We start from the raw sequence: 15,381 nt of genomic DNA, 5'->3' as shown, positions 1-15,381 counted from the left end.
AGGTATGTATTTGAGGAGAGAGAAGGAAGTAATGTGTCGCTATGAACTTGCTTTCAGAAATAGGCCGAGGAAAGAACCAAGACAGGATGGTGCCATGGAAGACAAAGGAGGAGAGAGTGTTCTGTAGCACAGATGGCTCAGGAAGAAGAAGTGGAAAAGGCATGAGCAATTAAGAAATTGCTGCTGACATTTGCTAAAGCAGTTTCAAAAGACCAGTGGTCATACAAGGCAGACTATAGTAGACTAGAAGTGTCAACAGAAGGAGAGAAAGCCTCCTAAGTTTTATGGAATAGAAAGAGAGTGAAGATGGTGGTTTGGGGCTAGGTAGGTTGAAGAAAAACTGTTAGAGTGGTAGAGACTTAAGTATATTTATGGCTTGAAGCGAAGAGGGACCTAAGAGACCTATATCCCTGGTCTTCTCAAAATTGGTGACACTGTTCTCCTGCCATTTCTTTATGTTGGGCAGAGCATTTTTTCTAATTGCTTCTTACTAGAAGCAAACTACTCAGGGTGTGATAAATATTTCACTGTTCTTTAGAAAGAGAGACCAAAGTAGCAGTGCATCATGATCTGGTATATAACTGAGACATATTTTCATACCAGTCAGGTGAGAGTTACAGGTCATAGGACCTGACATGTGGTAAGTGCTCCAGAAATATTTTTAACTGGGCAGTAGATTGAAAGAATGTATAATAAAGAGAAAGGTAAAAGCTCCAGACCTAGGTAATAACAGTTAATACTTATAGGGTCCTGCCAAGTGCCAAGGACTATTCTAAGCACTCAAACTATATTAACCCATTCAATCTTCATACAACCTAATAAGGTAGGTAACACTATTTATCCCCATTTTACAGATGAGCAAAGGGAGGCACCGGGGAGTTCTATTATTTGCCTCAGGTCACATAGCTAATACAATTTAGAGCTAGGATTCAAATCTAGGAAATCCAGTTCTGATTTCCCAAATAAATATAGATCATGCCTCATTCAGTAGCCAATCTGGTGGTATTACTAATGCTGATCCCTCCTTAAGGGAAGCTGAACTTCAAAATGAAGAGGTCTAAGCAACTAGATGAGATTATCCTGAGCCAATGGTTCTGCAGCAGAATCACTTGGAAAGTCTGTTAGAACAGAGATTTCTGGGGGCCCACCTCCAGAAATTATAATTTAGTAGATTTGGAGTGAGCCCCAAGAATTTGCAGTTCATTGAGTTCCCAGGTGATGCTGATGATGCTGGTCTGGGGACCACACTTTGAGAATTACTGTTCTAGGTAGAGGCACAGGCTTTTCAACACCCAGAACCTACCAAAAGATAAAAGCCAGTATTTGCTTCAGCTACAATTAATATCAGGCAGAGTTTGGTCAACAAGGCACTGATTTCATTTAAACCTCACTATAGACTGGATCCAAAATTTTAGATGTGAAATAGAGCTTGGAGGTTATCCAGTTGCAAACCCTCATTGCTCAGGTGGGGGGCAGCAGATGCAAATTGATGACATGGCGTGTCAGGGTCAGACCACATTAGTATGGAGTCTGATGGAGATTCCAGGATTCCTGACCCTCATTCCATGATGTACTCATTCCACTCTACCTTGCTTCCTTGACTGTCATTGGTCTCAGTGTCCTTAGCTTCCTTTGGGAGTGGTAGGGGTAAGAATGGGAGTATTCATAGACCTCTCAGTTATTTTTAGGGAAAAAGCAAGACTGTGAGTTTCTCAAAGCCAAGGATTGCTAAACCATATACATTATATTTTACAGCAAACATACTGCTATCCCACTGGAAGCTTCTGGATTTACAGGCATAAGACCCCAGTGGTAATAAGGAAACTTTAGGCAATATACTAGCAAATCTACGTATTTTGTTTTCACCAAAGTCACATCCACCTCTGTTGCTATTTAGTCCATTCAAAAGTGTCTGAAGAAGCAGTGTATGACATTCAGGAGATCAACAAGACCAGATTTAGAGACCAGTGCTCTGATGAGAGCTCTGCCACAAACTCCTCTATATCTTTGTTTCCATCTGTGAAGTGAAAGCATTAGACAAGAGGATCTCAGTGGGCCCTTCCAGCTTGAAAGGCCATGAGTCTAACATGTGATGTGTGACTGGTTATGGTAGGCCCTTTGGAAAAGTCCCTGAGTGGAACCTGGGACACACTTGCTACAGTGTATATTGCATTTCCTCTTCTAGAGAGTACACAGGAGTCTCTAAGTATATTTTTGAACCAGTTGTGTCAAGACCTATGTATCTCATCTAAGAAATAACTTGAAGGGTCTTTGAAATTATACATGCTTTTTAGATAATTGTTAAAGAAAATAATATGCACTTTATGCAATAAACATGTATGTCTATATATATATATGCACACATATGTCAACATAGACATCTGCAATATTGATCATAAAATATTAATTATGTGTTATATATTAAATCATCTGTTAAAACATTAAGAGAAATTTGGACTGAGTTTTTCAAATAAGGCAATCACTTGGGTTCTAAATGTTGGGTGTTTAAGCAGCATATCTGTACACACACACACACACACGTACACACATACACACACATATACACAGTGGTTTCACTGCAGGCTGTAAGCAAACCCCTCTGCAGTCTGCCACCATCTTCAAGTAAGCTTGTTTTTTGTTTTGTTTTGTTTTGTTTTTTTCCACGTAAGCTTGTTTTCTATCAGCTTAGGAGTTGACAATGTGAATACATTTGAAGACTCCTACATTTCAGCAGGGGGCAGGCATGGGCTAAAATATGGCATGGTAATTGATAGGGAATAAAGGAAGAGTAGAGGATAAGAAAGTGGACGCTTTAATCAGCCAAAATCATTTAGTTCTCATGACTTCAATTTCTTTGTGTAACCAAAGAATCAAAATATGGTCTAGTCAAACAATGAGCTTCAATTTTAGTATATCCTAAGAGTATGGAAATTGAGTTTCAGTATTAGTAAACATTGCTAGTAATATAAAACATTATGCCCTTACTTTATGATCACTAACATATCTTTCTATCAACAGAAAATGGCTGTGAAGATAATTGGGAAAAGAATGAGCAGATTGGAAGTTGCTACCAATATAACACGCAGGCAGCTCTTTCTTGGAAGGAAGCTTATGTTTCGTGTCAGTATCAAGGCGCTGACTTACTGAGCATCAGCAGTGCTGCTGAATTAACTTATCTTAAAGGTAGGTCTACATGAGCTAAAGCAAATCGCTGGGATTATAAAGATGCCATCTGTCTACCTCTGTTTTCATATCCAAGTATGTTGTTTAGTGTATATATTTTTCTATCTTCTCTTAAATGTCAACACTGAAACCTACAGGTAGAATGGTATGAATATAATCCTATTCTATCCATTGAAAATGCATTTCATATTGGAGACTGAAAAGAGGGTAATATTCAGAAAATGGAGTGAGGTAGTGAGATTAAATTGCTACCCTAAGCCTTATTGAGGAAATTTTTTAAAAGGTGAACATTAAACTCCTTGAACATTGAAAAGTAGAGAAATCAAGGAAGCTGAAGAAGGTGGCTGAGTCACAGTACATGGCCTCAGGGAAAGGTCCTCCTGTTGAGTAGAGGAGAGCCATCCTCAGAGGCAAGGAGAGGACAAAGAAATCTTAAAGTGGATTTAATCAGTGGACCCATTGAGTGGATGGGATTTTGTTTTATTTTATTTGTGTGACGATGGTGGGAATTCTTAAATTTTTAATTATGAAAACATATATACAGAAATAGGAAAAGACCTGAAAGAGACCCGTGTAACCACCACCCTGATGTTATACACTCTTTATGCACTAACATTTTGTCATATTTCTTTATATGATTGATTCCCTCCGTCCTTCCCTGCTTCCGTCCCTTTAAAGAAAATGTTAATATAGGGGCGCCTGGGTGGCTCAGTGGGTTAAAGCCTCTGCCTTCGGCTCAGGTCATGATCCCAGGGTCCTGGGATCGAGCCCCGCATCGGGCTGTCTGCTCTGTGGAGAGCCTGCTTCCTCCTCTCTCTCTCTCTGCCTGCCTCTCTGCCTACTTGTGATCTCTGTCTGTCAAATAAATAAATAAAATCTTTAAAAAAAAAAAATGTTAATATAATTAAAGCCCCATGTCATCTCTCAAAATTACTATTCTTTGAGTACTTTTATAACATATATATGTATAAATACTATATATGTTTTCATTATAATGTTGTTCTGTTTTTATATGATACAAATACTTATGTGCCCTTTTGTAAGTTTATCCATTGTCAACTGCTGCTGTAAAGTATTTCATTGTATGAATAAATCACAACTTATCCATTCCCCTATTGAGAAACAGATTATTTTCAGCTTTTGCTATTGCAAGGAACATCCTCATATGTGTATCTTGGGGCAGACATGTATGACAGTTTCTCTCGAGTAAGAATTGCTGAGTCATGGGGCGCACATCTCTTCACCACTAACCAAAAATTCCAAATTGTTTTCCAAAGGGCTGCCTTCTTTTACATTCCACTAGCACTTGATGTTATCAGACTTAGTTGGCCAATGTGATGAGTGTGAAATGGTATTTAATTTTCTTTTATATCTTCCTGATAATTCATGTGGTTTTGTATCTCATGTTTATTAGGCATTCAGATTTTCAGTTTATAATCTTTATATCTTATAATCAGATATAAAGTTGATATCCTTTGCCTGTTTTCTATTGAGTTGTTTGAATTTTTCTTATTGATCTGTTTAGTTCTTTATACATACTTATCTAATCTTGTAGGATTACAAAAATCTTTTCCTAGGCTTTGGTCTTTTTACATTTGTTGCTTCTTATTATTTAAAAATATATTAGTTTTAATTTGGCCAATCTTTTCCTTAATGTTTTGTGCTTATTTATATTATTTAGCAAATTCTTTCTTAGTCCTAATATGATAAATATATCCTCTCATTTTTCTTCCAAGCATTTATAATTCTGCTTTTCATATCCATAATCCATCTGGCATAAAATTTTTAGAGGTGGGAATCTAATTTATCTTTCTCTATCTTTTCCATGCTTTCTCTGCATGGATGTCAGTTGACCAAATGCTATTTATTTCACATTTTTCCCTCAGATTTGTTATGCCACCTTAATAAATATAAACTCCCCTCTTACATGTGGGTTATTTCTAGGCTCTCCATCCTATTCCTTTGGTCTACTTGTCTATCTGTGTGTCTATTCCATACTGTTTTAATTATGCCAGCTGTATGGAAAATATGGATGAGCAAGTCCTCTCATATTTTTTCTTGAATTGCTTTGGCTTTTTTTTAACCACTTATTCTCTTCTATGAATTTAAGGATCACCTTATTAATCTCATTGAAAAACTTTGTTGAGACTTTGGAATTGCACTGAATTTTAGATTAATTAAAGAGGCACTGCCATCACTATATTATTAAGTCTTCTCATCCATGAAAATGGTATGCCTTTCTACTACTTATTTGTGACATCTTTTACAAATTCAGTAAAATTATATATCTTTTTCCATCAGAGTATTGCACATTTTTTACTAGGAAGTTTATAAACAGAAAGGTTTTATTTTATTTTTAAAAATCAAGAAACCCAGGGCACCTCGTGGCTCAGTTGGTTGACTGACCAACTCTTAATTTTGACTCAGGTCATGCTGTCAGGGTTGTGGGATCAACCCCTGCATCAGGCTCCACCCTCAGTGAAATGTCTGCCTCTATCCCCCTCCTTCTGCCCTTCCCCTCACTCTTGCTTTCTCTCTCTAAAATAAATAAATCTTTTTTAAAAAAATCAAGAAACCCAAGTTATTGAGTTTCTGATGATTTGAATGACAAAATAACCATAATATATGACAATGATGTTTCAGATTGAGTACTAAATGCTTTTCATACATTGTCTTATTTAATGCCATATAACAGCACTATAAGATATAGGTATTTTGATTGCTATGCTCACTTGGCAGATGAGGAATGTCAGGATCAGAGAGAAAATGTAACTTGTTCAAGGTCACCCACAAGTAATTAGCAGAGCCAAATTTTGAATATAATCAGTGAGACTTGAAAACAAATTGTATCCAGGCATGTATCTGTATTTCCTTTTTATAAGACTAGTAAGTTCTTTACAGGAAGAGGTAGGTCTCATGGGTTTTTTTTTCCTTTTGCATAAAATTGTAAGTATTATTGCTATGTATGAAACAAGTACCTACTGACTATTTCCAATAAATCCTATCACACTGTTTTGTAATAATTATAAATATTCGATAAATTCAAACTAATAGCAAAACCTTAATATCTCCAGATAAATTAAATGATTTAATGATCATTACAATGTCATAAGACAAGTATTTCCCATTTACTGATGGGAAATTGGTGCTTAAAAATAAAGTATCCAATGTCACACCGCTGAGAAGTACCAGAATTGGGATTCAAATACCAACATATATGATTCCAGAGCCCTTACATTTTTACTATACTACTTTCTGCTCTTACATAGTTTTCTTTTTTTCTTTTCATCATTAAAAGTCTACTAGTCTTTTGTCATGCTTTCTAGCTAGTCCTTTTTTCAGTCCTCCTTTCTTACTTACACTTTTCCTTTTTCCTATGTTGTTTGGTACTTGAATAATCAGACCTCTGGAATGGAAATCTATCCATTCCTGATGGGCTAGTGGTTGTCAGTGGAATTCTTTTCTAGAACTCCTTGAACCTTACAAAAAAATATTGTTGAAAGTGAAAAGTGCCAATAAATTTAAGCCTCCTGGAATATTGACATTTGAAAACTGATGTTTTCAGTGAAGAATAAAAGTGTCCAAGTGTGACTATCAAAACCCTAACAATCTAATGATGCATTTGGAGGAATGAATGTTTTGTGATTTCTTTATGTATCATTTTTCTTTAATAACTCATAAAAGTAAGATAATACATTAAATGATCCTGCTGTCCCCAGCCCAGACACTCCCTACATTTTATGTATATCAATAATTTTAGAGATACACCCTTTCTAATGTTCTTGTCTCCTTTCACTGTGACTGCTGTTTAAGCATATCGTAATTATTATAACCTAATTATAATTGCTGGTTTTCCAAGACCCAAGCTGTACTTTAACATGTGAAACTCAGAGTATCCAAATCTTGACAATTTCTTAAAGTTTCTCTCCTCACTGAAAACTGCTATGGGTAAGCATTGGGATAGGAGAGTGAGGCCAAAAAAGTGAATCAGACAGAGATTTTGTGATCCAGGTGCTTGATCTACTTGGGGAAATGAGAGTTGTACATATGCAGAGCAAAATGGAGAATGTATTCCCAAATGACTCTGGTTTGGTAGCTAGTGGTTGGATGGGGCTAGGGAATCTACTGCTAAAAAAAAAGGCAGACACAGTCCGTTGAAAATAAGTCCCCATGCAATCTAAAAGAGCTTTCTTTTTTCTTTCTGCCTGCTCTGCACTTAGTTTTGTTTTTATTTTGTTTTACTAATACAGGGGCTTTGGAGATGAGGGATTTGGTTTCCTTATAGTCACTGGATTTTTTTTTTTTTTTTTTTGGAAGTTAGATTTTCCATGGCTCTGGCCTTCCCAGGAAACTTCTAACCACAGATTCATCCCAGAGCTACAAAAGAGGACTCAACAGTCCCCGGGATAGGAATAGCACATTTCCATTCTTCCTTATTTTCCTCAAGCCTGAGGGGTTATTCACTTTGAGTGGCTTCTGCAGGTGCCCTAAGGCTAAGATAATTATAAATGAGAGACCCTACTGGCTAGAAGTTCTCCTCTGTCTCATTCCAGATGAATGATCATTATCAGGCCTGTAGTCTCCCTTGTGGGGAGAAGAATAGAAATAGAAGGTCTAGTCTGAACAGGTTTTAAGGACAGTGGCAAATATTCTACTTCAGTGAACTCACCTATTTGATTTGATAAGGTATGGGAATTTATTCTAGCATCTAGCTAGAATTTAGATGCATTTATTCTAGCATCTAGTTTCTTGATGGCAAAATGGAAGTAAGCAAAGCCTCAAACTGGTCAGTTTCTTGCTTGGATTGTATGTAGAAAAAAAAGTCTAGCTTCAGATTGTCCACACCAAAAAGAAATCCCTGACTTTCATATTTGACCAACCTGGATATTTAGAATCCATTTCCCATTCATATTAACCTTGCATAAAATACATAAAGAACATTCCTGTTTTATAATCCTATGATTTTATTGAAGAATAAGTCATCAGTATGGCTCACAATAGAACAATGTAATGAAACAAATTAGAAACCTAACAGCTTCCAAAGTTCATTGGGCTTCTTCATAAATGTGTTTTTACCATATGCAGGTAAGTGATAGGATTATTCAGATGTCCTACTGGGGATATCTGAAAAGTCTTCACGGAAGGGAGGGTATTGGACTTGGGATGATGGGTGGGACAGTTTGGCCCTCCATAGTATCCCTAGTTAAAAATTAATAAAGGGAATTCTGAATGTCCTGTATGGTTGAGTCTGGAATGCCATAAATATGTCAAAGTTTACAGAACTTCTTTAGGAAGGCTGGAGAATCAACTGCTTTTACTAATGAGAAATTTACATTGGATTAAATCCTCAATTTGTATGCCAGCACTTCTGCTAACAAGGTGAAGAAAGGAGAATTCAAAGTTCCCTTCAGCGGTCTCCTCAAACCATCAACCCAAATACCCACCTTTTCCTTCCTCATAGAGTATCCTTACCATCTATTTCCTTGAGCAAAGTGAAGCAAATCCTTAGTTTCCCTTCCTCATACTTGCAAATTTATCTGTATCTGTCATCCCTCCATTTTGTCAAGGTTAACTCCTCTCCAAAGCGCTTCACATCCACACCAGCTGTTTCTTCTCTCTGATATTTTCATTGACTCTCACTCTACTGACTCTTCCCCAACAGGCCATAAACTTATTTAAATTTCTACCATTAAAAAATATAGATAGATGGATGTAGATATATAGATATAGATACAGATGTAGCTATATCTCTCTCCTAGATCCTGAATATTTGCCTCTTTCTTTCACAGACAAGCTCTTGGAAAACACTGTGTATCTTTCATTCCTAAATTCACATCTGTTCCTCAGTGGAGTGGTAATTGGGCCTCTGTCCCTACCACCCTCTTTCCAAACTCCTGCCCATCCCTTTAACATTGGTCTCTGGGTATTGTTCTTGGCCCCTTCCATCTTTGCTGATTCTATTTCTGCTCTACACAGAGGGGCTTTTCCATTCCTTGGTTGTCAGTTCTAGTGGAGTGACCTGTTCAGGCATTTATGTAGTCAAAATTAACCTCAAAAAGTCCTTAGAATATGGATATGGTTTTCTATATGCAGATCACATAGATATATCTGATATATATAAAGGAACAAAATTATATATACCAGATATAGTTGTATGATTTACATATAGAAAACATATCCTTATTTTAAGAACAATTTTTATGTAAATAATTTACACATAAATTATATAAAACATATTAATACAAATTTAATTATTTTAAAATCTTATAAATTATATTTTATAATCTTATAAATTATATTTTATAATTTATATAAAGGTTATCTTAAACATTAATATTTTATAAATATTATAATTATAAATATAAATATATTTTATATTTAGGGAGAGATAGGTTATATAGATAATTTAATAATACATCATACATAATTCCCTGAGAGGAATTAAGAAACTGTTATCAAGTGTCTTACTGTTGAGAATATTTCAACAAATTTGTAGAGATTCCAGCCTGTTAGCTCTTCCTATTTGTCAGCAACATCCTTGTCTTCTGTAGACCATTTCATCAGTTGTTCTATCTGTTCTACCTGGCCCTCAGGATCTTCAAGTTCTCTTTTGACATTGTTGATGAAGACTTAACCAGGCTCTTGTATAATTTTGTTGACTTTCTTGATACTGGTATGAAAATCCTTACAATCTTTTCATCCAGTTTACCAATACACATGGACCCATGCAAGCAAAATTGCATCCATTGCTTGTGGGCGTGTGTATACTGAGTGTCATTTATCCACAGCTAACCTCACTATTTAAATTATCTCTGCTTCTCTATCTTTCTCTCACTTTTTTGCTGATGGCTTCTGGTTGCCAAATAATGAATTTGAATGTGTTCCCCTGTAGTGTTTGTGTGTGTGTGTGTCTTGTTCTGTGACTCCATCCTAAAGATCTCCTTTGGACTCTAAATCTGTATATTCCATTGCCTACCAAACAGCTCCTGTACATATTTCTGAAGCAGTATGGGTAACACTTTACCGTTTAGGGGATTCACATCTGTTTTGTTCACTAAATTGAAATCATCATGGGGGCAGGGACTTTGTGTTTTGTTGTTGTGTTTTGTTTTTTTTTTTCCCTAGTACCAGTTAAATAATATGTGCTTAATGAATTTAAACTGTCAGTCTGGAATACAATCAGTTCTTCAAAATCTAGATATATAATGGAAACTGTTTTCATCTGTATCAGTACAAAAGGTTAAAAATAGTGAAACAGCTATTCTGAGAAGATTCTGTTCTTGCCTTAGAAGAAAGGGACAAGCTAGTAGGAAAGCAGAAATGAATTAACTTACCAGCCTTTAGTTAACCTTTGTTGGAGAGACAGCCTCCTACAAGGACTCCTGCCTTACCATCAAGGCCTTTAAATATTTTTGGTATTAGTAGAAACTTAAGTTTGACTTAGATAACAATTTAGGTAATTTTGTCACTTGTTAAAATTATGTTATTCTTACAGAAAAAGAAGGCATTCCAAGAATTTTCTGGATTGGCTTAAATCAACTATACTCTGCTAGAGGCTGGGAATGGTCAGACCATAAGCCATTAAACTTTCTCAACTGGGACCCAGGTAACTGCTCCCTCTTCTACCTACTATGCCCAGAGCAAAACTTCAAAAAAGTAAATAAACAAAATCATCCCACTCTTTGACAGCTTATAAAAATTTCAAATCTTGACAATTGTTATTATGGTTACTTCTCAAAAGAATTTTTTTCCCTAATTCCTTCTTTATTATGATACCATTATAGCCAAGTTGAACCATATCATGGATAACTGAGCATTTGTCTCTAACCTTTACGGCAACCCAACATTTCTAAGTAACAGTAGAATAAGCCCCATCACATGGCCTAGAAGCTGTTCTTTGTCCCTTAGGTGACTTGACATGTCTATGACTAACCCATGTTGTTTCTTCTGCAGCTTAACTCCATTCAGAAGTATGCTCTCATTTTAAAACTCTTGGGGTCTCCCACAGTAGTGCTCAAGTACTAACAACATAATTGTGTATTTTATTACACAAATAAATACCTTAAGGAAAATTTTATAGTGGATAAAACAAACAAAATCCTACTTAGCCAAAAGATTTTTCTCCCCAAAAGAAGTTTAGATACCTTTTTTAAAAAAATAAAATCTTAGGCTTCTGACAAAGGTAGAACCTAAAAGTTAACACCAGCTCCAGTACGAAATATCCTGTACACATATAAGAAAAATGGGCTAAGTGCAATAAAATACCAATAGGTCATTTCAGTTTAATGAAATTTCATTATTAGTGAATAAATTCTCTATTATTCTCTATTATCTCTTATTTAAAGAATAAAATCTTTAAAGATGATTTAACCTTTAATTCAAGGTCTTAAGGGCATTATAGAACCATAATATAGCCTATTTATTATATAGAATAGCAGATTAGAAGCTATTGTCCACAGAATATGATATGGAAGTTGATTGGGAGCAGATGTTTGTTTTTGATTTTTGGTTTTGTTTTTTCAATTAACTATACTGTATCATAGTATTTTGCCTTATATCCTGTATTTTAAAAGGAAGACATATTTAAGCATATGGGTGTCCATTGAGGCTTATACATCTTAATTCAGTAGAAGGTTTAACTATTTTATGAGTTCCAATAAAAGCAAAAAATTAGGAATACAAATTATTTTTTCTAACCACCACTCTGGACCTAACCTTTTCCTTCAAACTCTTTGAAAATTCTCCCGTTTAAGATATGCCTAGCGCACCTACGATGATAGGCGGATCAAGCTGTGCAAGGATGGATGCCATGTCTGGTCTATGGCAGAGTTTTTCCTGTGAAGCTCAATTGCCGTATGTCTGCAAGAAACCATTAAATAACACAGAGGAGTTAACAGGTATCTTTTTCATTTCCTTGTGCAAGCTGGCCTTAAAATTATAGTTTTGTGAAGTTGAGTAAATCCATTTCAGATATCTAATTCTACCTTTTCAATGCCAGTGCCAAAAACTACTTCATTTAGACCTTGTGGCTGGATATTATTAACTCTATATGCCTAAAGCTTTGGTTTGGTAAAGCCCCACAAGAAGGCAGAGGTATTCTAGGTAAGAAATATGTTTCTATCCACAGGTGGCTCTTTTTTCTTTAGAGCAATGGTGCTCAGAGTGTGGTTCCTAGACCAAGAGTATCAGTATCACCTGTACCTTTTCAAATCACATTCTTAGAACCCACCCCAGATTTACTGAATCAAAAACTCTGTGGGCCCCAACAACCTGTGTTTTAAGAAGCCTTCCTGGAGATGCTGATGCATACTCAGCTCTTATGTATGACCTGCCTCTGAGAAGTAAAAAACGATGGTTGGAGGAACTCTTCTAGGGTTTCTAGCTCCTTCTCAATGATGCCCACCTCTGTTCTGTCCTTCTTTGCCAGGCTGCTCCTTTAGGTTGTTGTGTTGATAAATCAGGTAGAAAAGGGAAGGTACAGAAGGACAAAACACGTACAAGGAAGGTTTTTTTTCCCCCAAGGGATTTCAGGGATAAGAGAAACATGGAACAGTTGAAGTTTCTGAGGTACAAAGAAACTTCAGAAGTCTTTGAAAGGATAAGAGGAGTGCCCTTTCTGGCACAAGCCTCACCATATACCTCATATTTGATTAAATCCTCCTGAATAAGAAAAACTAGTACTCAAAACTGGAAAGGAAAAAGGGGGGCTTAAAATGTCTTGTTTAAAGAATGTTGGGGGGGGCGCCTGGGTGGCTCAGTGGGTTAAAGCCTCTGCCTTCGGCTCAGGTCATGATCCCAGGGTCCTGGGATCGAGCCCCGCATCGGGCTCTCTGCTCAGCAGGGAGCCTGCTTCCTCCTCTCTCTCTGCCTGCCTCTGTGACTACTTGTGATCTCTGTCAAATAAATAAATAAAATCTTTAAAAAAAAAAAAAAGAATGTTGGGGGAAGGGAATAAAATTTCTTATCCACATGGTAGCATAAAGCTATTTTTTTAAGACTAAAAAATAAATATATAGAATGAGGACTGTCAGGAGATGTTTTATTAAAACAATAGGGGAAAATGAACACTCATCTGCCAAGTTGATTCAAACCAAATTTAGTCCACACAACAAAAAGCATAATAGAAAAGATAGCACAGATGAAAATAAACCTGGGTGATTGATGATATAAATATGCTGTAGTAGCAATTATTAAGTAAATATGATGTTTCCACATGATCGAATAATATGCATTTATTAAAATAACTGTGCTGCCAGGCAGATACAAGAGCAGAACAAAATGATATGCCTACTTATAATTTTAATCTTGTAAAAATATGTATTCATAGAGACAAAAACTAGACTAGGAAAATGTTTGTCCTAAGTTCAATTATGGGTGTTTTTTTCCTCTGTTCCTTTATCATAATTATAAAATAAAATAATAATAATAATAATAGCAAGTGCTATTTTAGAAATGTAAAATTGAGTTACCTTGCAAATGTGAGAAGCTAACCGGACCTGAGTTTTATCTTTAAGTGAAGAACAAACTGTTCACATTTTTAAGATGCTGTGTTTTCATGCATCAGGTATTCCAAACAGTCCAGAATCCATGAAGTCTGAGTAATTGACTTAATTTCTAATCTATTAAGAAGGACAGAAGTATTTTGTATGGTATTATACCTGTCTTTTTCTCCAGTCTTTCTTGACCATCATCTGAGTGAGTTTTAATGTGGTGAAAACAAAGAATCACTAATTGCATAAGGATGTAGATCTAGTAGTGGGAAGGAAAGGAGAGGTCCAGAGAGGTCCTGTGCTCTTTCCCTCCATTGCTGTCTTCTCTTTTGTATAGAGTTTATAAATGTTCTACTTATTCCTTAAATCTCTGCCCCATATCCAACAGTAGGCATGAAACCACATCCCCTTGCTGATCCGACCATACATGAAAGGAGGCTGGACTTCATAACCTCTCAAAGTCAGAGACTGGAGGGGAACCTAACAAATCCCAAACCAAGGAAGAGATTTGTTAACAAGTGGCTTACCTGACACCATCCTCCTGTCTGTTAGGACTAAAGGCAGTCCCTTCTCAAATAGTTGGAGCCTAATCATGTAGCACGTTTGTATCACATTACAGTCATATAATTACCTGTATCCCTGCAGTCACTCTTAAGATGTAGAATGAAGCACCACATAAATTCATGTCCCTGTGCTATTTGACATCCCATTCCCCAGCTTTCCAGAATCCTCATGATTTAAGAAGAAAGAATTTGCAATGTTATTGATTCAAAATAGATGTATCTTTACTGGAATATAAATAGCTGTTTTTCCTGCAGATGTTTGGACATATTCAGACACACACTGTGATGCAGGCTGGCTGTCAAATAATGGGTTTTGCTATCTGCTGGTAAATGAAAGTGATTCCTGGGATAAGGCACATACAAAATGCAAAGCCTTGAATGGCAATCTCATCAGCATTCATTCTTTAGCAGATGTGGAGGTGGTTGTCACAAAACTCCATAATGGGGGTAAGTTTTTAAAATATCCTATTTGAGAGGTTTGAAATGTTCTAAAGTGCCCCTATTTTTAGATTCTTGGTAGGAATGAAAGCTTACAGTTTGGTCCTTACAGATTTGCACTGTCCAATAGAATTTTCTGTGATGATGGAAATGTTCTATAATCTGCACTGTCCAATACTGCGGCCACCAGCCGTTTGGGGCTTGTGAGGACATGAAGTGTAACTGAGGAACTGATTTTTATTTTTATTTAATTTTAATTAATTTACAAATAGCCACACATAGCTAGTAGCTGTCAATTTGACAGTATAGCCAGTGATTGAATAATTTTCCTCATCTCATAAGCTAAAACCTATTTAAGTTGCTCCAGATGCTTGTGATGATTATTTCACTTTTGTAGTTATTTAAAAGCTAAAGACTGAAGAACAAAAATACACTAGATGCGCAGTATCATATCCACCTTCTAGGATTCACTAATAATAATAGCTAACAATAGACACCTATTCTGTGTCGGCATGGTATTTTTTCCCCTGTGAAGGCAGCAGCATCATCCCGGGGCAGGGGTGGACAAGAGGAAACCTGTATACCCCATAAAGCAAAGTTTATCTAAATCAGGAATCAGGAACACCTAACCTGCAGATCACAACTTGGCTGTTCCACTATGAACTCTTGACTGCATAAGTACCCTGAAAAGCCCTTGACTTCTGGCC

At 36.3% G+C, this 15,381-nt stretch overlaps 1 protein-coding gene across 2 annotated transcripts in view; it reads left to right on the top strand.

The window, feature by feature from the left end:
• Positions 1-15,381, top strand: part of LOC116867898 (CD302 antigen) — a 131,255-nt gene that overhangs the window by 12,244 nt on the left and 103,630 nt on the right. For both annotated transcript variants that reach the window (XM_032857903.1, XM_032857901.1), the window contains exons 4-7: positions 3,019-3,183; positions 10,679-10,789; positions 11,937-12,080; positions 14,492-14,683. In XM_032857903.1, coding sequence (XP_032713794.1) covers positions 3,019-3,183; positions 10,679-10,789; positions 11,937-12,080; positions 14,492-14,683 — 612 coding nt within the window. The remainder of the gene's footprint in view (positions 1-3,018; positions 3,184-10,678; positions 10,790-11,936; positions 12,081-14,491; positions 14,684-15,381) is intronic.

The sequence above is a fragment of the Lontra canadensis genome, unplaced genomic scaffold (assembly GCF_010015895.1).
Source record: "Lontra canadensis isolate GAN:19392208 unplaced genomic scaffold, GSC_riverotter_1.0 scaffold13, whole genome shotgun sequence".
In the NCBI taxonomy this organism is placed as follows: Eukaryota; Metazoa; Chordata; class Mammalia; order Carnivora; family Mustelidae; genus Lontra; species Lontra canadensis.
The sequence above is the reverse complement of the archived record's forward strand: the minus strand, read 5'-3'. Positions and strand labels throughout refer to the sequence as shown.